Source organism: Schistocerca americana, chromosome 2, assembly GCF_021461395.2.
Source record: "Schistocerca americana isolate TAMUIC-IGC-003095 chromosome 2, iqSchAmer2.1, whole genome shotgun sequence".
In the NCBI taxonomy this organism is placed as follows: domain Eukaryota; kingdom Metazoa; phylum Arthropoda; class Insecta; order Orthoptera; family Acrididae; genus Schistocerca; species Schistocerca americana.
In genome coordinates this window covers 434,906,568-434,931,027 of record NC_060120.1, presented here as the reverse complement: position 1 = coordinate 434,931,027, position 24,460 = coordinate 434,906,568, and the positions used below count along the sequence as shown (strand labels likewise).

At 37.5% G+C, this 24,460-nt stretch overlaps 1 protein-coding gene across 5 annotated transcripts in view; it reads right to left on the bottom strand.

Moving 5' to 3' along the window:
• Positions 1–17,379, bottom strand: part of LOC124595355 (serine/threonine-protein phosphatase 6 regulatory ankyrin repeat subunit A-like) — a 195,438-nt gene extending 178,059 nt beyond the window's left edge. For 3 of the 5 annotated variants that reach the window (XM_047134070.1, XM_047134071.1, XM_047134072.1), the window contains exon 1: positions 13,832–14,370. In XM_047134070.1, coding sequence (XP_046990026.1) covers positions 13,832–13,857 — 26 coding nt within the window. In that variant the 5' untranslated portion in view covers positions 13,858–14,370. Of the gene's footprint in view, positions 1–13,746; positions 14,371–17,360 lie in introns of those variants that run through there. The other 2 variants (XM_047134074.1, XM_047134073.1) reach the window with 2 other exon arrangements.
• Between the last annotated feature and the right edge of the window lie 7,081 nt (positions 17,380–24,460).

Genomic DNA, 24,460 nt, shown 5'->3' with positions numbered 1-24,460 from the left:
TGTCCAAACTGTTTATCGTCTATGTTTCACTTCCATACGTGGCTACACTCCATACAAATACTTTCAATAATGACTTCCTGACACTTAAATCTATACTCGATGTTAACAAATTTCTCTTCTTCAGAAACGTTTTCCTTGCCATTGCCAGTCTACATTTTATATCCTCTCTACTTCGACCATCATCAGTTATTTTGCTGCCCAAATAGCAAAACTCCTTTACTACTTTAAGTGTCTCATTTCCTAATCTAATTCCCTCAGCATCACCCGACTTAGTTAGACTACATTCCATTATCCTCGTTTTGCTTTTGTTGATGTTCATCTTATATCTTCCTCTCAAAACACTATCCATTCCGTTCAACTGGTCTTCCAAGACCTTTGCTGTCTCTGACAGAATTACAATGTCATCGGCGAACCTCAAAGTTTTTATTTCTTCTCCAAGGATTTTAATACCTACTCCGAATTTTTCTTTTGTTTCCTTCACTGCTTGTTCAATATACAGATTGAATAACATCGGGGATAGGCTACAACCCTGTCTCACTCCCTTCCCAACCACTGCTTCCCTTTCATGTCCCTCGACTCTTATAACTGCCACCTGGTTTCTGCACAAAATGTAAATAGTCTTACGCTCTCTGTATTTTACCCCTGCCACCTTTAGAATTTGAAAGAGAGAATTCCAGCCAACATTGTCAAAAGCTTTCTCTAAGTCTACAAATGCTATAAACATAGGTTTGCCTTTCCTTACCCTATCTTCTATGAGAAGTTATAGGGTCAGTATTACCTCGCATGTTCCTACATTTCTCCAGAATCCAAACTGATCTTCTCCCAGGTCAGCTTCTACCGGATTTCCCATTTTTCTGTAAATGGTTCATGTTAGTATTTTGCAGCCATGACATATTAAACTAATAGTTTGGTAATTTTCACACCTGTTAGCACCTGCTTTCTTTGAAATTTGGATTATTATATTCTTCTTGAAGTCTGGGGTATTTCGCTTGTGTCATACATCTTGCTCACCAGATGGAAGAGTTTTGTCATGGCTGGCTCCCCCAAGGCCAATAGTAACTGTAACAGAATATTGCCTACTCTCAGGGCCTTGTTTTGACTTACATCTTTTAGTGCTTTGTAAAATTCTTCATGCAGTATCATATCTCCCTTCTCATCTTCCTGTATGTCCTCTTCCATTTCCATAATATTGCTCTCAAGTACATCTCCCTTGTATAGACCCTCTATATACTCCTTCCACCTTTCTGGTTTCCCTTCTTTGAATAGGACTGGTTTTTCATCTGAGCTCTTGATATTCACACAGGTAGTTCTCTTTTCTACAGAGGTCTCTAATTTTCCTGTATAACAGTATCTATCTTACCCCTAGTGATATATGCTTCTATATCCTTACATTTTTCCTCTGGCCATTCGTGCTTAGCCATATTGCACTTTCTGTCGATCTTATTTTTTAGATGTTTGTATTCCCTTTAACCTGCCTCATTTATTGCATTTTTATATTTTCCCCCTTCATCGATAAAATTCAATATCTATTGTGTTACCCAAGGATTTCTACTAGCTCCTTATTTTTACCTGCTTGACTTCACAATTTCATCTCTCAAAGCTACCCATTCTTCTTCTACTGAGAGAAAATTTGGAATACATTTCACATAAATTTTCTCAGCATGTTATAGTCTTAGGTGGAGATTTCAATTTACCAGATATAGACTGGGACACTCAGATGTTTAGGACGGGTGGTAGGGACAGAGCATCGAGTGACATTATACTGAGTGCACTATCCGAAAACTACCTCGAGCAATTAAACAGAGAACCAACTCGTGGAGATAACATCTTGGACCTACTGATAACAAACAGACCCGAACTTTTCGACTCTTTAAGTGCAGAACAGGGAATCAGTGATCATAAGGCCGTTGCAGCATCCCTGAATATGGAAGTTAATAGGAATATAAAAAAAGGGAGGAAGGTTTATCTGTTTAGCAAGAGTAATAGAAGGCAGATTTCAGACTACCTAACAGATCAAAACGAAAATTCCTGTTCCGACACTGACAATGTTGAGTGTTTATGGAAAAAGTTCAAGGCAATCGTAAAATGCGTTTTAGGCAGGTACGTGCCGAGTAAAACTGTGAGGGACGGGAAAAACCCACCGTGGTACAACAACAAAGTTAGGAAACTACTGCGAAAGCAAAGAGAGCTTCACTCCAAGTTTAAACGCAGCCAAAACCTCTCAGACAAACAGAAGCTAAACGATGTCAAAGTTAGCATAAGGAGGGCTACGCGTGAAGCGTTCAGTGAATTCGAAAGTAAAATTCTATGTACCGACTTGACAGAAAATCCTAGGAAGTTCTGGTCTTACATTAAATCAGTAAGTGGCTCGAAACAGCATATCCAGACACTCCGGGATGATGATGGCATTGAAACAGAGGATGACACGCGTAAAGCTGAAATACTAAACACCTTTTTCCAAAGCTGTTTCACAGAGTAAGACCGCACTGCAGTTCCTTCTCTAAATCCTCGCACAAACAAAAAAATGGCTGACGTCGAAATAAGTGTCCAAGGAATAGAAAAGCAACTAGAATCACTCAATAGAGGAAAGTCCACTGGACCTGACGGGATACCAATTCGATTCTACACAGAGCATGCGAAAGAACTTGCCCCCCTTCTAACAGCCGTGTACCGCAAGTCTCTAGAGGAACGGAGGGTTCCAAATGATTGGAAAAGAGCACAGGTAGTCCCAGTCTTCAAGAAGGGTCGTCGAGCAGATGCGCAAAACTATAGACCTATATCTCTGACGTCGATCTGTTGTAGAATTTTAGAACATGTTTTTTGCTCGAGTATCATGTCGTTTTTGGAAACCCAGAATCTACTCTGTAAGAATCAACATGGATTCCGAAAACAGCGATCGTGTGAGACCCAACTCGCTTTATTTGTTCATGAGACCCAGAAAATATTAGATACAGGCTCCCAGGTAGATGCTATTTTTCTTGACTTCCGGAAGGCGTTCGATACAGTTCCGCACTGTCGCCTGATAAACAAAGTAAGAGCCTACAGAATATCAGACCAGCTGTGTGGCTGGATTGAAGAGTTTTTAGCAAACAGAACACAGCATGTTGTTATCAATGGAGAGACGTCTACAGACGTTAAAGTAACCTCTGGCGTGCCACAGGGGAGTGTTATAGGACCACTGCTTTTCACAATATATATAAATGACCTAGTAGATAGTGTCGGAAGTTCCATGCGGCTTTTCACGGATGATGCTGTAGTATACAGAGAAGTTGCAGCATTAGAAAATTGTAGCGAAATGCAGGAAGATCTGCAGCGGATAGGCACTTGGTGCAGGGAGTGGCAACTGTCCCTTAACATAGACAAATGTAATGTATTGCGAATACATAGAAAGAAGGATCCTTTATTGTATGATTATATGATAGCGGAACAAACTCTGGTAGCAGTTACTTGTGTAAAATATCTGGGAATATACGTACAGAACGATTTGAAGTGGAACGATCATATAAAATTAATTGTTGGTAAGGCGGGTACCAGGTTGAGATTCATTGGGAGAGTGCTTAGAAAATGTAGTCCATCAACAAAGGAGGTGGCTTACAAAACACTCGTTCGACCTATACTTGAGTATTGCTCATCAGTGTGGGATCCGTACCAGATCGGTTTGACGGAGGAGATAGAGAAGATCCAAAGAAGAGCGGCGCGTTTCGTCACAGGGTTATTTGGTAACCGTGATAGCGTTACGGAGATGTTTAATAAACTCAAGTGGCAGACTCTGCAAGAGAGGCGCTCTGCATTGCGGTGTAGATTGCTCGCCAGGTTTCGAGAGGGTGCGTTTCTGGATGAGGTATCGAATATATTGCTTCCCCCTACTTATACCTCCCGAGGAGATCACGAATGTAAAATTAGAGAGATTAGAGCGCGCACGGAGGCTTTCAGACAGTCGTTCTTCCCGTGAACCATACGCGACTGGAACAGGAAAGGGAGGTAATGACAGTGGCACGTAAAGTGCCCTCCGCCACACACCGTTGGGTGGCTTGCGGAGTATAAATGTAGATGTAGATATTCCTTTCTCCTGTTCCTGTCAGTCATTCCCTTAACACTCCCTCCAAAATCCTCTACAGCTTCTGATTCTTTCAGTTTATGTGTGTCCCATCTCCTTAAATTTCTGCCTTTTTGCAGTTTCTTCAGTTTTAATCTGCAGTTCATACATAACCAATAAACTGTGGTCAGAGTCCACGTCTGCCACTGGAAATGTCTTACAGTTTAAAATCTGGTTCCTAAATCTCTTTCTAACCATTACATAATCAATCTGAAACCTTCTGGTGTCTCCAGGTCTCTTCCACATATACAACCTTCTCTAATTCTTAAACCAAATATTAGCATTAAATTATTTTCTGCGCAAAATTCTACCATGTGGCTTCTCTTTCATTCCTTTACCCCAGTCCATATACACGTACTACTTTTCCTTTGCTTCCTTTTCCTACTATCAAATTCCAGTCCCCCATGACTATTAAATTTTTGGCCCCCTTAACTATTTGAATAATTTCTTTTATCTCATCATACATTTCCTCAATCTTCTCCTCATCTGTGGAGCTAGTTGGCATATAAACTTGTACAGCTGTGGTGGGTGTGGGCTTATGTTTATCTTGTCTAAAATAATGGGTACATAGTAGCTTACCCACATTCCTATTTTTTTTTACTCAATATGAAACCAACTCCTGCATTACCCATATTTGATTTTGTATTTATAGTCCTGTATTTATCTGACCAGAAGTCCTGTTCCTCCTGCCACCAAACTTCACTTATTCCAACAACATCTAACTTTTAACACATTCATTTCTCTTTTTAAATTTTCTACCCTACCTGTCCAATTAAAGGACCTGACATTATATGCTCCGATCCATGGAATGCCAGTTTTCTCTCTCCTGATAACAACATTATCCTAAGTAGTTGAGCTATGTGGTGCCAAGTGGTGGCACTTAGCAAATGAAACAGCTGTTTATTATTTCAGATTACAAGTGAAGCAAGTCTACAAAGCATGCCGAGTTTCAAAGTTTTGTAGTTCCATTATACCAAATAATCATTACTATGGACCACTGTTCAGAAGAAAAATAAGGTAAATTAATGTAATAGGAATGTACTGCAAAACATAGATCACATTTTATCACTTTTTATATTATTAAACTTATTCCTGCACTACCACTATTTGATTTCACATTTATAGCCCTGTATTCACCTAGCCAACTAGCTCCATTTGTATACATGGTTTAACAACAAAATAACCTGTTTTGAATATGCGAATGCAATATAATACACTTGACTCAAATTTTACTTTTGGTGTTTGTAATAGCCGTTTTTATTGTATTATTTGCTACAGGGCTGAGAGAGGGAATCATAGAAAATTGTCAGTCACCATTAAAACAGAGAGGAAGGAAGAAAATGTAAATGAAATGTGGAGACTTGGAAGATTGACAAAAGGAAAACTCCCTGAAATATTGTACAAGAGTATATAACCATAACAGGACAGTTGGTTAAAGGAAAAGTTTTTACCAACTGAATCTGCACATGTCAAATAAATTGCTCTGCAAGAATAACGGAAGAGCCATCTATGAACTATTTGATTCTTTCTGGAACCTAGGTGACTGTTGTTGTTGTTGTTGTTGTGGTCTTCAGTCCAGAGACTGATTTGATGCAGCTCTCCATGCTACTCTATCCTGTGCAAGCTTCTTCATCTCCCAGTACCTACTGCAACCTACATCTTTCCAAATCTGGTAAGCCCCTAATGTCTCACGACATGTCCTACCAACCTAATCCTTCTTCTAGTCAAGTTGTGCCACAAATTTCTCGTCTCCCCAATTCTATTCAATACCTCCTCAATAGTTATGTGATCTACCCATCTAATCGTCAGCATTCTTCTGTAGCACCACATTTCGAAAGCTTCTATTCTCTTCTTGTGCCAACTACGTACCGTCCATGTTTCACTTCCATACATGGCTACACTCCATACAAATATTTTCCAAAACGACTTCCTGACACTTCCTGATACTCAATGTTAACAAATTTCTCTTCTTAAGAAACATTTTCCTTGCCATTGCCAGTCTATATTTTATATCCTCTCTACTTCGACCATCATCAGTTATTTTGCTCCCCAAATAGCAAAACTCATCTACTACATTAAGTGTCTCATTACCTAATTTAATTCCCTCAGCATCACCTGACTTAATTCGACGACATTCCATTATCCTTGTTTTGCTTTTGTTTATGTTCATCTTATATCCTCCTTTCAAGACACTGTCCATTCCATTCAACTGCTCTTCCAGGTCCTTTGCTGTCTCTGACAGAATTACAATGTCACTGACGAACCACAAAGTTTTTATTTCTTCTCCATGGATTTTAATTCCTACTCCAAATTTTTCTTTTGTTTCCTTTACTTCTTGCTCAATGTACAGACTGAATAACATTTGGGATAGGCTACAACCCTGTCTCACTCCCTTCCCAACCACTGCTTTCCTTTCATGCCCCTCGACTCTTATACCTGCCATCTGGTTTCTATACAAATTGTAAATAGCTTTTCACTCCCTGTATTTTACCCCTGCCACCCTCAGAATTTGAAAGAGAGTATTCATTCAACATTGTCAAAAGCTTTCTCTAAGTCTACAAATGCTAGAAACGTAGGTTTGCCTTTCCTTAATCTATCTCCTAAGATAAGTCGTAGGGTCACTATTGCTTCACATGTTCCAACATTTCTATGCAATCCAAACTGATCTTCCCCGATGTTGGCTTCTACCAGTTTTTCCATTCGTCTGTAAAGAATTCATGTCAGTATTTTACAGCCGGGACTTATTAAACTGATAGTTTGGTAATTTTCACACCTGTCAACACCTGCTTTCCTTGGGATGGGAATTATTATATTCTTGTTGAAGTCTGAGGGTATTTCGCCTGTCTCATACATCTTGCTCACCAGATGGTAGAGTTTTGTCAGAGCTGGCTCTCCCAAGGCTGTCAGTAGTTCTAATGGAATGTTGTCTACTCCTGGGGCCTTGTTTAAACTTAGGTCTTTCAGTGCTCTGTCAAACTCTTCACACAGTATCATATCTCCCATTTCATCTTCATCTACATCCTCTTCCATTTCCATAATATTGCCCTCAAGTACATCGCCCCTGTATAGACCCTCTATTTACTCCTTCCACCTTTCTGCTTTCCCTTCCTTGCTTAGAACTGAGTTTCCATCTGAGCTCTTGATATTCATCCAAGTAGTTCTCTTTTCTCCAAAGGCTCTTTAAATTTCCTGTAGGCAGTATCTATCTTACCCCTAGTGAGATATGCCTCTACAGCCTTACAATTGTCCTCCAGCAATATCCCTGCTTAGTCATTTTGCACTTCCTGTTGATCTCATTTTTGAGACGTTTGTATTCCTTTTTGCCTGCTTCATTTACTGCATTTTTTCCTTTCATCAATTAAATTCAATATATCTTCTATTACCCAAGGATTTCTAGTAGCCCCTGTCTTTTTACCTACTTGATCCTCTGCTGCCTTCACTATTTCATCTCTCGAAGCTACCCACTCTTCATCTACTGTATTTCTTTCCCCCATTCTTGGTAATCATTCCCTAATGCTCTCCACAACCTCCAGTTCCATCAGTTTATCCAGATCCCATCTCTTTAAATTCTCACCTTTTTGCAGTTTTTTCAGTTTTAATCTACAGTTCATAACCAATAGATTGTGGTCAGTCCACATCTGCCCCTGGAAATGTCTTACAATTTAAAACCTGGTTCCTAAATCTCTGTCTTACCATTATATAATCTATCTGAAACCTTCCAGTATCCTCAGGCCTCTTCCATGTATACAACCTTCTTTCACGATTATTGAACCAAGTGTTAGCTATGATTAAGTTATGCCCTGTGCAAAATTCTACCAGGCAGCTTCCTCTTTCATTTCTTACCCCCATTCCATATTCACCAACTACGTTTCCTTCTCTTCCTTTTCCTACCATTGAATTCCAGTCACCCACGACTATTACATTTTTGTCTCCCTTCACTATCTGAATAATTTCTTTTATCTCATCATACATTTCATCAATCACTTCGTCATCTGTGGAGCTTGTTGGCATGTAAGGAACTTTATTAAATTTCTATAATAGTGAGTCAGATCACCTACAATATGAAGACGGTTACAATTGCCTGCACCTTTAGCCCAGACACAAACATCCTCATATTCACCTACTTTACGGTGGTCCTTAAAACAAGAGGCATTGTACAGATAAAATAGGAAGCTCCCATATCTCTGTTAAGCACTTCAGCAATATGATATGTTCGATAGGCAATAATATCTCTATCATTAAAAGCCTCAAGTCGTTGAACTTTAGACACTTTGTCTCCTGGGTACCGTACAATTGCTACGGTCACCTATCCATTTATGTTTGTAAAACGAATTTGTTTGCATGGCCATCCTTCGCAGCAAGCAGAGAACTATTTGTTTTGTAAGTAAAAAATGCCCTTCTCTTGCTGTACTGTATTTTATCTTCCCAGATGTGTTTCGCCTTTTTTCACTTTAAGATATCCAGTGAACTCAAAGTAGTTTACATTAATGACATAAGATTGGTCATGCAGCATAACAACAAGTGCAAACAAAATGCAAAGTGGGAAGAAAAATGTTTGAAACTCAGAAACATGCTTATGTTTTGTAAATAGAGCAGTAGTGCGACCTCTGCATGACCAGATTTTATTGTCTGTGGTGCAAGAGTAAACGCTGCTCCCAGCATCAGATGCTATGGTACCTGAAGGAGGTGGATAACACGGTTTATTTAAATATGATAATGTGCAGCCTACATTGGCTGCGCCATAAAGAACTTCCTGTGCTAATGTCCCTAGCAATGTTTTCAGTCGCTCTTACAGATTGAACTTGGCACCTATATCCACCATCTGAGCAGGAAAAAAATGATGAAACATTTACAGTGTAAGTAACTGACTAATGGTGATAGAGTAAAGACATTGGTAAAGAAGTGAATAGACATCTGTTTATACAGCCAGTGAATTGAAAACTCAGTAGTTCACTATTGTAAAAACACAATCACATGGGTGATTTTTCAAAATAATAATAAAAAGTTATTTCCATTCACCAACAATAAAACATGAAACCTTACTTTGACTTACTCCAGTAGCCACAGAAAGTGGGCAAAACGTGTCCCCCCCCCCCCCCCCTTGCAATATATCAACCCAATTTTATCAAGTTGTTTCAACATTACATTTTTATCACTCACCATTTACACTTGACAGAAATTTATGAAGTCTGACTCCCTATTATGCTGTCTGTCAGACAAAAAGAAGAAGTTATTAATCTGTGGTGATTTCAATGTAAGCTTTCTAAGTAATTCTGATAGGAAAAGTGAACTAGAAGTGTTATTGACAACATACATCTTAGAATCAGTGATCAATTTCCCTACATGTATAGCTCAGGACAGTAGCACGCAAATAGATAATGTATTTGTACAGAAAGAGGATGTAAAACAGACACGTGCTTTCCCTGTGGTAAATGGATTGTCAGACCATGATGCACAACTGATTAACTTACAGAACCTAACAGTGTGTACAGTTCAGAAATCATTAAGTAAAAGTGTGAGGTCGCTCAACCCCGTATCTATACAGCACTTCACAGAAAGCTTAAGAAATCTTAATTGGGGAGATGTATATAACGAACCAAATGCTAAGATAAGTGCAACATATTTCTTGATGAATTTATATCCCCCTTTGAACATTGTTTCCCAAAGAAAATTACTAAGTGTAACACTTTTCAAAGAAACCTACAGGTATTAAAGTGTCTTCAGAAAGAAAAAGAAAACTGTATGAGACAGCAAGAACTAGTAAAGATCCAGAAGTAGTTTTACACTAAAAATTATTGTAACATACTAAGAAAAGTTGTAAGGAAATCAAGAAATATGTATGTTAGAGAAGAAATTAACAACTCTGGCAATAAAATAAAATGGAATGTTGTTAGAAGGGAGACAGGAAAAGGAACCACTGGGGTGGGTAGTATTACTGTTAAAGAGAACGAGACCATCATAACCAACAGTACACAAGTAGCTAATGTATTTAACCATTTCTTAAGTGTAGGAGAAAAAATTGGTGAGAACAGTTCAAAAGAAAAAGCTAGGCAGTACATGAAAGAGTCTGTTTTGAAAAAAATTAGATTAAGTTTCACCTAACAACCTCTTGTGAAATAAGTAATATTATTAAATCTCTGAAAAATAAATGTTCTGTTGGAGTAGATAACATCTCTAATAAGAGATTAAAACAATGTGGAGCAATTACTGCTGATGTTCTGAGTCACATATGTAATACATCACTAACTCAAGGTATTTTCCCAGACAGGTTAAAATATGACATTGTCAGGCCTCCTATAAAAAGGGGGGACACCACAGATGTCAATAATTATTGGCCAGTATCCTTGCTTACAGCATTCTCAAAAATCTTTGAGAAAGTAATGTACTCAAGAGTGGTTAGCCATCCTAACAGTAATGGGATACTTAGCAAATCACAGTTCGGATTTCAAAAATGCTGTTCCACTGAGACAGCAATATAGAATTTCACTTTTATGTCACCAATAGGAAATTTCTGTGACTTGTCCAAAGCATTTGATTGTGTGAACCATGACATTATGTTACAGGAATTACAACTCTATGGTATTAATGGAATATCATATGAGTGGTTTAAGTCATACCTACAGAACAGGAAGCAAAAAGTTTCCTTATATGGGTCAAGTGATTTAAATAAGTTTGCCACTTCATCTAACTGGGGTGAAATTACATTAGGTGTTCCACAGGGTTCAATCATGGGTCCCCTTCTGTTCTTGATATATGTGAATGACCTCCCTTCCTACCTGAAACAGGAAGCTGAACTGACACTGTTTGCTGATGATACAGTAACTGTAAGTAGAGGTCCTCACATTGTACCTTTACAGGCACTCCAGTCAAAATTTGAGTATTCTCAACTACATCTTATTACTGTCCCAATTACTGTTAAAATGATCCTCAACTTTCTTCCGATCAGGGATCTAGTCAGTCAAATGGAATTTAGCAAATTGTTGTTTGGAATAATATCTATAAAACCAAACAAAGACCTTAAATGAGGTTTCAATAAATCCTAAAACATTAATATTTCTTCTGCATGCCACACAAAGTATGGCAAAGAAAGCAACTGAAAATTTTCCATTTCAGCCAAGCTGAGGAAACAAAAACAAGTTTTCATGTCATTCAAATTTATAAAATTATAGGTTATAATAAAAAAAGGCCATTTAGAATAATGGTAACTGAAATATAGCTATAGAATTTGGCACAAGCTATTTTTTTCACTTTGGAAGAGCAGAGATGGTACCGCATAATGTACAATGATCACAGAAAATTGTATCTAAACTTACACAACTGTGCAAATGATTTAACTCATAACATGTATGAAGCACTACATTTTCCATTAACTTTATGTATATTTAAAGACTATGTGAAGAAAACTATTAGAAACTGGAAATTTGGTGGAACAATGAACAAAAATGCTTTAACTCAGTGGGTGCACATCCATTCACAACTACTTTGAGTGGGCTGTTAATTCAAGCAGACTCCTGTAATCATAAGACAAAAATATAAAAAATTTCCATGTCTACAGGTTGGCTCAACAGGTTTAAGACATTATCTGGAATAGTTTACTGAAAAATGAATGGGATGTCCAAATCTGAAGAATGGTGACTACTGGCTGGAAAAATGGTGTCATAGCAAAGCCTGATGGCATGATATGACTCATTAAATATACAATGCCTTGGAACTTCAAATTATAACAAACTGCTTCCACATGTGCAGAATTTTTTAAGTGAGTGTATCAGACTATTAAATTTTTGGGAAATATTTCTTGTAGTAGTCACGAGTAATTAGATAGATTTATTTTTTTAAACTTTGGATCATAAAATTTATATGCGAACAATCCTAACAATTAAGACTTGGAGGCAAAAATGTGCCAAGACAGACTTTCAAGATTTAGTTTCATGTCAACTTTCATTTACTCATCAACCCCTGATCATTTACACAATATGGACTTTGATAATTGCACCTATAAATGTATACAATAATAAGATTTTACGTTAAATCTTATGTTAAAAATTACACTTTGCATTTGGATTTTACATTAAATATTACATTGCTACCACATATTGTTAATAAACGGGTTTTTATAGGTACCTCTCAAAGGAATTGTATGGTAGGTCTCTCATTGTCAGGGGTAATTTATGATACTGTTTTATGCTAGTATGTTTAAAATTATTTTGGGACTTTCTTATTCCAGTATTTTCTCAATCTATATTGTTCTGAAAGTTAAAGTCTCTGGCTGGTTTTATTGAGAAGAGACAGGTTTTAATACAGCAGGAAGATGCAGTTAGTATTTTCATTTCTTCAAAATGTGGCTGGCATGACTGCATGTCTGTAATTGTTCCCACTGCTCTTTTTTGCTACATAAACACTACTTTCACAACAGAAGAGTTGCCACAGTGTATATTTCTGAGAGTTACCCGAAATTCAAAGAAAGCATAATACGAAGACTGGGCTTGTGACTGACATTAGTAAGTATTAGTAAGTAAATCACTTGTGATAGTTTAATCCACAACTGTTCCGTGTAGTGTTGACAAGGTCATGACAAGGATGAAACAGTAAGATGGCAATGTAAAAGATTTTCAAGATGAAGTGTAGTTGGAGTGCAAATCAGAGTCCAGTCATAATTCAACTCTACCACAAAATGACATAGTAAGCACTGATGATGATGATATAACACTCCAAATTGGCATCTACTTGTACATTTAAGTACAATTCAAGCAGACAAACTAGTCTACTTCAATGGCTCAACACTTTATATATGTAAGCACTGCTCAAATGTAGCCAGTCATGTAATAGAAGCCTACAGCAAAAACCAAACAGTAATGGCACAATAATCAAACATTATAAAACAGTGCCTCAACAACTTGCCTTAGTTTATAAACGCATGTTGCTTAGCATAGCTTTAGAAAACAATAAGATTTTTAAACTTTCTGTGGCAACATTTGTCAACATCATCAGATATAGCCCAGCAGTTTTCTCAAGAACTCTGGAGTAGCCCTACTTGCAAAAGGGCAAAGTTTAGAAACATAATTGATCAGCATGCAGTTATTTCTGTACTACAAAAACGAAAAAAAACCACATAGGGATCATCACAAATCTAGTGTCATGCATTCCTCTACATATCCAATAGAGGGTAGTCACAAATTGACTCCCATCTGCCAGTTATTTAAGAAACATTTCCATCGCTATAAAGCTTGGATTAGTTAATTCCAAAAGCTTATATCTTCTGATGCTATACGTCATGTATATAGTTTCTGCCATCCTGCAACATCAATTTAACCGACCGCTTCTAAAACGTAAAAACAAAGTACGAAACAGTAAAATTTTTCAATACAAGTGGCGGATTTATATGTTGTTTTTTTTTTTTCTCTTGTGTTGGGAAAACATCAAGTAACAAAGAAGCAGCATACAACATTCTTCATACAGGGAGTACTGCAACACTGAATTTGCAACGTATGATTCTCAGCTGATAGTATTGTTATGGGCTGACGTTTCAAAGCAAAGGGTGGATAAACGCTACATACTTCACTTTAAACTCTCCTTATGGAATTAGTTTTCCTTATGAGATATTATTCCAGTACTTCTAAACACACTTTGCCAATATCACTATAAACACTTACAATATCGTGCTACAATTCAGGCTGCAAGAAGCTGGTTTTCCTAGCAATCATTCCATATTGGTAAATTTTATCTCCTGGCACTCACCCTACATTGCGCCTTCGGCTGCTCATCCAGATGTTACAACTGCTACGTTCTTAATATTACACAAGACTGTCAAGTAGTACGAGCATCTGTACGGAGTAAATAAAACAAAACTACTGGGAACCACAAGGTACAATTTCATTGTTTCAGACGTGAAACTTTCGCCGGAAAGAATCTCAAGTGCTGTCCGGTTAGCTCGTCACTCCAACTTATGCGTCAACTACGCCGATTTGTAAGAAAGCATCTCTAATAATAATCCGTTAGCCGTTTATGATTGGCATTTCTTGTATATGTAGACCCTTGTAAGCGTGCATGTATTGACGCTCCTGAGCATTTCGCTCTATCACAAAATCAATACATCAAAAGATTTTCTGCGTTACTCCCCTGATACATATATATACACAGCTACATGTTTTCAAATTTCAAACCACAGGCATGAAAGGAAGACAGCAATCTACAAGGATAATACATAGTAAAAGCGTTTATTATTAAATGCGTTAGGATGTTCTTCGTACAACATTCCTCATTGACTTCTCAAACGTCAATACTAGAGGTGGCAAAAAAATAACGTAACTGATAGAAATAACCGGTTACTGAGAAGTAACGGTTACTGCGATAACCGTTCCTCTGATTCTGGCAGTTATTTCAATAACTGTTTAGTGTCAACAGTGCCTCGCGCCATCTGTTGACCGAAGATCGTACTGCGCATTTGGAGGCGTTCTATAGACCATGGGAATAACTGTGAGACTGCGCGCCATCTGTTGATAAGAACTGTGTACTATTTCGTGGGCCTTCGTTACTTTTAGCATAGACAATTAAATAAAGTTAATGTCCGAGCCGTGGCTGATAGGAGCTGCAGTACAGGCATTAACAAGTACGGTCGTTCCCTTAAGCCACCGCCTTACGTGTTAGTTTAGCTTGGACGGGTAGTACAAGGAAAGTTACTAAGGAATTCGAGCGACTATGGAAATAACTGTCAGAGCCGGTATTCTCCTCTGGCAGTTATCGTTATTGGCTCGTAGTTCTAGTTCTCTGGTAGTTATCGGGCTACCACCACAGATAACCTGGAAGCTGGTAACGGAATAACTGTGTGTCTAGACGTTCCTGACTCGGTGACTCCAGTTAAAGGTCGTAGTTCCAGGTGATATTTCCAGAGAGGATAGTAACTGGAGCTAACAAATATTTTCGTACTGCTACGGAAATAGCCGCTGGCCATCACGAATGACAAATAACATGTCAGAAAGTATAACATAATACAGTGGAATATAATAATTATTATCCTCATCATTTGTCAGGAGATTGTCAAAATACGTGAATATATCACAGTAACTGCTAATATTTACAGAATTGGTACACTGACAGAATAAAACACAGTTACGTACTTTTAATAAATTTATCGTACACAGAATACCCGATCTTGACTGTTGCAACCAAGTGCTGTCAAAACTGAAATATAGCAGAATTTTTACCTAAGCTGGTCTATCAGTCTCTGTTACGATATTCATCTACAGAGTAGAAGGAGGGGTCACTGGAAGCGTCTGATTCCACCCGTCTGCTTCGACGTAAAGGTGTTGTGGTGTGTGAATGTCATTACGGCACGGTGTTTATGAGTTGGTTTTTGTGTGGGCGGGGGGGGGGGGGGGGCTGTCGATCTAGGTTGCAGTGCCGGAATTTGCTGGTGGTAATGAATTTTTTTTTTTTTCTAGCTGTGATGTTTTGTGTATTTATGAAGTATTGAATGTGATTTAATTTATGTAGGGATGATTGATTTGTGGACTTTTGGGATTGTGGTTTTATTTTTCGCAGTTGTAAGTGTTGGTTTTTTGGCATCAGTAGCTGTGGTGGACCTATATAGGTCACCGGATAATGACCGATTCCCATTTTCATAATTGTGTGTGTTGATGTTTTAGTATCGTCATCTGAGGTTGACCTATGTAGGTCAAGGGAAATGTCTGATTCCAATTTTCGTACTTTTAGTTGTGGGTATTGGTGTTTTGGTATGGTCACCTATAGTTGACCTATATTGTTCAAGGGAAGTGTCCGATTCCTGCAGATTTTTGTTGGTGTAGCAGAATGCTGTATTTTTTTTTTTTTTGTTCTTCATTTTGTGTTTTGGGATCATGGTGTGTTTTTTTTTTTTACTAGCTTGTCCTCACCCTAAAACCCCCAACTTCCCGCAGTTGTCCCATTGGTTTGATTGTATTTTTGGTGGGAAATGTTATTGTATTATTTATATGTATCTTCGTGTTTGTTGCCATGTGTATGTAGTGACGTCTTAGACACACTTAAAATAGACATTTCCGGCATATTGATGATGGGTGGAATCAGACACTTATGTATCAAATAGTCATTCAAACACACTGTAAACCGTGCCTTATCTGAAACCAAGTTTTTAATGGTTGCTGACTTGCTGGCAGCTTATTGAAAATGCATGTTCCTGAATATTGGACCCCTTTTGGACCAAGGTAAGTAATTTTAGGTCTTATGTAGATTGCTGTTCCCATTTCTAGTACTGATATTATGTATTAAGCTATTGGTTGGAAATACTCGTAACAAATTTCATTAAGGAATAAATATACTAGGAAGCAGTGGTTACAATACAAAGTTCCTTGAACAGGTTCCTACATGATGTTCTTGAATTGATACCACAAACGATTTTTATTACACGCTTTTACATGCGAAAAACTTTTGCTACGTTTGATGAGTTACCACAGAATATGTTCCCTTATGAAATAATAGAATGAAAAAATGTGGAATGCCCTTCCCAACTGAATTTATTATCGAGTTGTAATCCCAGAAATGTAACACTGTCAACCTTTTCGATCTGCATGCCTTCACATGTTATAAACATGCTGTCGCTGGAGAAATCGAGCAGTTTGCAAATCTGACATAAAACTTGGATTAGCGTACTCACACTTTCCCCAATAGGACTAGCTTTTACAGCACAGGAGTAAACGAATCTGTCACATTACGTATATTTTTTGTTGTATTACAAGGCTGTACACTTTATTCTATTATGTGAGCAGCACAAGAAATTAAGCTTCGAATTTAACCTACAGTACTCAGTTTACATATTACTTCATACTTAAAAACGCAAGTTGTTAACATTTTACTTAAACAGTGCTTTGGCGAAGTTCCGCGTACTTTCTGTCGCAGCTGCGAAGATAATATTTCTAATAGCGACCGATAACCTACAAACATATAATCAGAAACACTAATAATCGTTCTAACATCAACTAAAATGTACCCGGAGTTAATAAGCTGAGGTTATAACACGATTCATACGACATTCCTGCTATTTCACACTACTCGCAGTTATACTGATAACTAAACTGATGGATTCCAACTATGTCGTTATTTAACTGTCGGAGTTATCGGTATTCGCTAGTGAAAAATAACTTGGCAGTTATTAATAACCGTTAACGATAACGGTTATCAAAGAATAACTGGAACTGTGATAACGGTTACTCCAGAATAACCGTTTGGCCCACCTCTAGTCAATACATTCCGCAACTGAAAATTTTCGACCTACAACAAAGCATGTATTTGCCTCGGCTCACTGCTTCTACGTATTTGCGGTGGTATCGACCATAAATCGACTATCAGTATGCTCAAGTTTTCCCAAACAAATAGTATTTTATAAGACCGAAATACAGCTCACTGGTTCAGACTAAGCATTACAGGTACATTAGTGGATCTGTAGAGGGACGGAATGTATTACTCGCACCCATGTGGAAAATAAATTTTATTTATAAGAAAAATAGTCATAATGAAAATAAAATTTTTACCGGAATCATAAGGCGTTAATGATAAAGTACTTTCCTATTTTAAAATGCGAAACCCAACTAACATTTCGTATTGAAAGCTATGGATCAAGGTAATCAGATGTATAAAGTGTTTCTGGATTTCTCAAATTCGTGTGACTCAATAACCCATACGGAAACTACGATAATATCGGTGATTTGTGAGTACGTTGATCATTTCTTGGTACAGAGGACACAGCACTTTACTGGACGCCGAATTATCGTCAGACGTACAAGTAACATAAGGTGTGACCAGGCGATGTGCCCAATTATGCAATTAACGAAACACGAAAGCGCAGCGCTCGATAATTAAAATGTCAGTGAGTAACAATTGGAATAAAGTACTTGGGTATAAAATTAGTGCGGCTAAGAAGATTAGTGAACACATATGATCAGCTATACGTAAAATAGCCAGAAGCCTTTAGTTTATTACAAGAGAAAAACGCACTCTGTCTACAAAGCAGATTGGTTATTCAATATTCGTGTGGCGTTTCTTACATTGCTGAGATGTGTGGGACCCATACCAAATAGGACAACAAGGAATATTAAATGTATACAAAGAAGGACAACACAAATTTTCGCAAACTGGTGTGATACACAGTACAGTATTATGGTAATGCTGATTTTATTTGATTTGATTCATTGATCTATCGTTAGGCATTTTCTATACAATCGCTGCCTTCGTTTTACATACATTGTATAGCTACATAATAAGTCATACATTTTTAATATGTTGAAGGAATATGTACAGTTTACACTGGTCACTTTTAATAATCATTAACTATAAATGCGTCATGTAGAATGACAAAAAAAGAAATAGTATGTGTATCATGATACACATGCTAAGAAGCACATTTTAACAAATATAAATGAGATATGCTTGATACACATTAATCATTAAGTATAAATGCATTATGAAAATAAAGCACAGCACTATGATATTATAATGAGGGTTGTAACTTTAATAGTGGCAACTATTTACTTACCGGTACATCTTGTATAAAATAGAAAAGTGTTTCAAAGTTTTACTGACCTTCAGAGTAGTCACCAGCATTGTGTATAACCCGCTGCCAGCGATGTGGAAGTCGTAGAATACGATTAACAGTGCCAGTTTTGTTGACAGTTCAAGGGCGCGGTCTATTGCCCAACGAATTTGTAGCAGTTCTGAAGTGAATGCCACGAAGTGTTTCCTTTAGTTTAGAAAACGAGTTGAACTCATGAGGGCTTAATTCAGGGGGTGTGCAGTATAGCACTTAACAGCCCCATCAATCAAACAAATCAGTAATAGCTTGCAATGTACGTGCTTGAGCATTGTCCTGCAAAATGATGGTCAAGTCCTGCAGAAATTGTCATCACTTCTGTCTCTAAGCTGGTCGTAGTTTGTGTTCCAAAAATTAAATAAATAATTGAACATTATATATGTGTAACTATTTGTGGCTTTTTAAGTTTATAATTGGGAAGTCCATCATCTGCCTTTAAGGCAAGTAATGGTTATGTGTAGACTTCCACAGTATATGGTGTCTTGGTTTTCCTTGACATGCACCAAGCAGCTGAGAATAAACAATGATACAACTGTCAGTATTTTGAGCTATTTAAAGTATTTTCTACATGATTCTGATTTGTTACTCCAGTAATGCACCTAATGGTCTTTTTCCGCCAAATAAAAATTATATTTGCTGTAGAGGAATTAACCCATAACAGTACTGCATATGTGAGGTGGCTGTGAACAAAAGCATAATAGGAGCTCAGCAGTAACTTGTCCTACGTTTTGTTAATGGATAGGTTACTTGGGCCAACCTCTTGCATACAGTGTTGGTGTGCATTTCCCAAGTTAATTTTGGATCAAAATGAATGCTGGGAAGCTTAACTGAGGCACTACAGTTTGCATTGTTATGTAGGCTGAAAAGAATATTACGGTTAATTTGTAATCCATTTGCTCTGAACCATGTACTGGATATTCTGAGTTGTTCTGCGCTTTTCTTCTTGACTGTGACCAAGGCCCTATCAACTGTAACAAAGGTGGTGTCGTCTACTTATAGTACGAACTTTTACAGCATCATATATATATAAATTATGAAAAGCAAGGGACCAAACATGGAATCACTTGGGACAACTCTTTTTACGCTCAGCAAGTCAGATTTTTTTTTAATGTACAATTTGTTTTCTCTAAACCAGGTAAGATGTAATCAAAGGTAGAACATTGGCTTTAAAACCATAAGAGCAGAGCTTTTTTAATAGAATCCTGTGGCTGACAGAACCAGAATCTATGCTCAGGTCTATAAGTGTGGCATTTACAGGAAGTTTGAGTTTGAATGCAGACAAAGTGAAACAAATAATATTTACCACTGCTTCCACAGTTGATAACCCAGGTCTGAATCCATGTTTAGAATCACTCATGGATTTGGAGTTACATGCAGTGCTCTACTACTTTTGATAGAATAGATATTAGAGAAATGGTCGATAATTACTTGGACATGACTTACCTCCCTCTTTGTATAGTGGTGTGCCCATTGTCATTTTTGAACATGCTGGGAAACAACCACTAGTAAATGTCCAATTTACAAGTAAATAGAGTGATTGTACTAATATGGTTCCTATTTTTTAATTATAAAATCAGATAAACAATAAATGCCTTCTGCTTTTGAGCTGCTTAATTTTGCAGGTGATTTCATCATATCACTTAACTGAACCTATTTCCATTCAGATGTAGAAGTAATGTCATCAGAATGTTGTAGGAAACATATATCATCCTTTAGATCTTGTCCATATTTATTATTTGACACAGTTGCAATAGAGGAACTTATGTCACAAGCATTAACAATATCAGCATTGAATTCAAGTGGTGTGATATTAACATTAAAGTCACCACTTTTATAATTCTTCCTTATCTCTAGTTCAGTGTTTACAACAGTCCAAGCAGCTTTTCATTTGTTGCAGGGCTTATTAATGTTATCGTCATTTGCCTTACATTATTAACGTTATTGTCATTTGACCTTTGCTGACCTGATTTCTGTCCTATATTTATTTTTTAACTTAATCGATCTAGCATTGTCTGCATCACTGTTTTTATACCTATCATAGTAACTGAGCAAGATGGCGTAGTGGTTAGCACACTGTACACGCATTTGGCCCAGTGATGGTTCAAACCCACACTGGCTGTCCTGATTTAGGTTGTCTGTAATTTCCCTAAATCGCTTCAGGCAAACACTGGGATGGTTCCTTGGAAAGGGTATGGCAGATTTCCTTCCCCATCCTTTCCTCATCTGATAGGACTGACCACCTCACTGTTTGGTCCCCTTACCCAAACCAACCAACTAACCAACCAACCAAAGGAAATCATAACTAATGTTCTATGCCTCTGCAGAGTGGGTGTCAACCTCTTGGATGTTGCTGTATCTCTTTTCAGAATCTTTGAGCAACAGGTCTTAAAAATATCTAGAGTACATTGATAAAAACTGCAAATGCATCCTCAGTGTCCTCACTTTCAAGCAGCATGTCATTCCATCTAATCATCTACAACTTGTGAAAATTATATATATATATATATATATATATATATATATATATATATATAATTAAACAAATTGCATGTATACTCTTGGCCTACTTCTTGTGTCCTTGGATGTATTCATCTACTTCCGCCATAAGTATTCTCTTGACCGTGTGTTCAACATTAGTTCTTGATCAGGCTTCATCTACCGATGCAGGCCGCTGACAGAGAGATAATGGGCGGAAGAAAGGATACCTTTCGTGGTTTTGCACAAATAATAATTATTATTCAGACAACACAAATGGCTACCACACATACATCTTACAAAAATACGTCTTCTTCACTCAAGAACTAAAGACAGAGTCTCTCTATGAACAAAAAAAAGGAATTTTTTATCATTTGTTCTCCCCTGCCGGTGTAGTAAAACACATCTTTTGCAGGCGCTTACAGCGGTTATCCTTGGCTTTTCCTACACACCAATACAATTGCTCCCAAACTGTGCAGTTACATGCAATGGAAGTGCACAGTGTTATGCATGTAATTGTATAGCTTAAATTTAAGTTTGTGCCGAAAGGGGTACAACGGCCTTTATTTGTCAGCGTATTTTTCTTTGTAATTTGGGTTGGAGATGTCAGCTTGTCTTACTTACACATTATCTTACAGGAAATACATAACTTACATACAGAATGATAGTTCACAGAGTATTTACATGGGAGCACCGAGCGAGGTGGCGCAGTGGTTAGCACACTGGACTCGCATTCGGGAGGACGACTGTTCAATCCTGTCTCCGGCCATCCTGATTTAGGTTTTCCGTGATTTCCCTAAATCGTTTCAGGCGAATGCCGAGATGGTTCCTTTGAAAGGGCACGGCCGATTTCTTTCCCAATCCTTCCCTAACCCGAGCTTGCGCTCCGTCTCTAATGACCTCGTTATCGACAGGACGTTAAACACTAACCACCACCACCACCACATAGGAGCACTGCTACTCATCTCTTTGCCAACATTGCTAGTCTCTGTGCACATGCGCGCTAAACATGTTTGTTGACTGTACAACAACTGTTAAATGTTCCACATATTATTGGGTACTGTCGTCCGCGATTCCACTTGCACTTTTAGTGTCATTTTCACTCTGAGTACCGTACTATCCGTCCAATAATTTCCTGTGGCGTGGTCTTCCATCGTGAGTGCGGTGTATGTGCGTTAATTCTCGAAGAAGAACCGATGCTGTGGCAGATAATTTGATAAGGCCCGGGAAGGATCTTCTCCGTCGTATCCACATATTCAGTGGGGTGAACATTGCACATCATCACCCGACATCAAGGTAAGTGATGTTTGCACAATTGTAGTTCGCAGATTAATATATCAGACGTTGCGTAGCATGATACCACCATAATTGCTTTGTTGCACTATTGCAAATGGGTTTGGATACAACTATCTATTTCGTCGTTCACTTTGGCGTGAGAATTGTTTTGGTCCTTGCTGTTTTTTTCCCTTTCTGTTAGTTTTTCAAATTCATCTTTTGCACATGGCACGATATACACTTAAAATTCACATAAACATTTCGACATAACAATGCATATTACAACGGTTTACATCTATGGCTGACACTCCACCCATTTGCATCAAACGTAAAGAATTCTTAAATACTAAAACATTACAAAATTCCTTCTCCAATTACTGTTACTGGTTAGTACAGTTTGTTTGTTAACTTAAAAAAATTTCTTTGTACATAAATACAAGTAACTTATTTACATTCCTTTACATTGTGTTACTATATGTGCATTTAATGGATTCACATTTTACTTTCAAGGTATGCATACATCAGTTATGAGAGTTTAATATTTTTCTAGGGAGAAACAGAGAAAAACATTGACATCAGGGTTTTACTTTACGCATTGCTGACCTAACAACGCTTTGGCGCCGCCTCCTGCGTTTATGGATTACTAAGGAAATGCTGTTCGTCCTTTCTTAAGTCACTTGTCAGGGAACTCCCTTTTCATGGAACCAAAATGTATTAACGACTCATGTACTATATACCAATGTCTTGCTTATAACTGTTTACGTGTAGCTTCATGTTCATAAGATAAAAGTTTTTACATTACGTCATGTTTACCTCTTTACGATTATGTGGAAATGTCGTCGTTTATATTCGCATGTGATGCAATATGAGTTGATTAGTTTTATTTGAGGTCACATGCCTCTGTGTTTATGTGCACCTTGTAGTCAGTAGGTACGGGCAAATGTTTTGTAGTTGCACTGCGATGATGTATATTCTTATTCTTCATTTGCTTGATGACCAAAATCTACACATAGACATACTAATAACTAAGTCATTTCCTTGAGGTGCAGCCCATTTTTTCATTTGGTGCCTATAAAACCCATCGTAAATCTCTTCTTCTGCGCCGTGTCGATGCACTGGTCGTTGTAATATAAAAAACTTGCAACTAACTTAAAACTAATTGTGTTTCGTAGCTCATACGCCATACATATACTCGGTCATCACATTTGTTTGCTACCGTTTTTCATATTTCATTCTTATTTGTTTATATATTTATCTACTTGCAGTTGTCTTCTACATCTACATCTACATCCATACTCCGCAAGCCACCTGACGGTGGCGGAGGGTACCTTTTATTCATTTACCCTGCAAGGAAAGTTACTTTGACATCTCCTATGGTATCTTATCCTTTTGTCAGCTAACATGTCCTGTATGTTTTGTTGTAATAATTTCTTTGAATTCTAGTTACAATTTATATATTTTAGTATTGACATAACTTGACATGTTGATATAAATACCAACCTATACCAACCTATAAGTTAGAAGGATAAGGTATTTTTGCAGTAATATAGGGCCCTGAGTATAGTAATTGTCATTTTTTGTTCAACTTACTGGTCTTTGTCGATTTGGGATGTGTTCTCAAGAGGACTCGTTGCCTTTCGAAAAATGTGTAAGTCGTTTTAACTTTATGTTGTTTATTGTCTTTCTGTATTCTGCTCTATTTTCTAGTGTAATTACTGCTTGTTTGATTTTATCCTGTAAATTTAACTCTTTAGTAGGTAATTTTGGTATGGTGATTCCCATTCATCAGTTTGCTTTGTGTTAAACACAAGTTCATTAGGAGTGAAACCTGTGGAAGAGTGGGGGAGATTGACTACTATTTGCATAAATGGAATCACGTATTCAATCCATTGTGTATGTTTATTATGATCGTATGTCGTTATAAATCTATCGAATTCTTTAAACACTCTTTCCATAGGACTTGCTTCTGGGTGGAAAAAACTTACCAAGATGGGTTTAATGCCCGGTTTGCTCATGAATTGTTTCCATTTTCTTCCTAT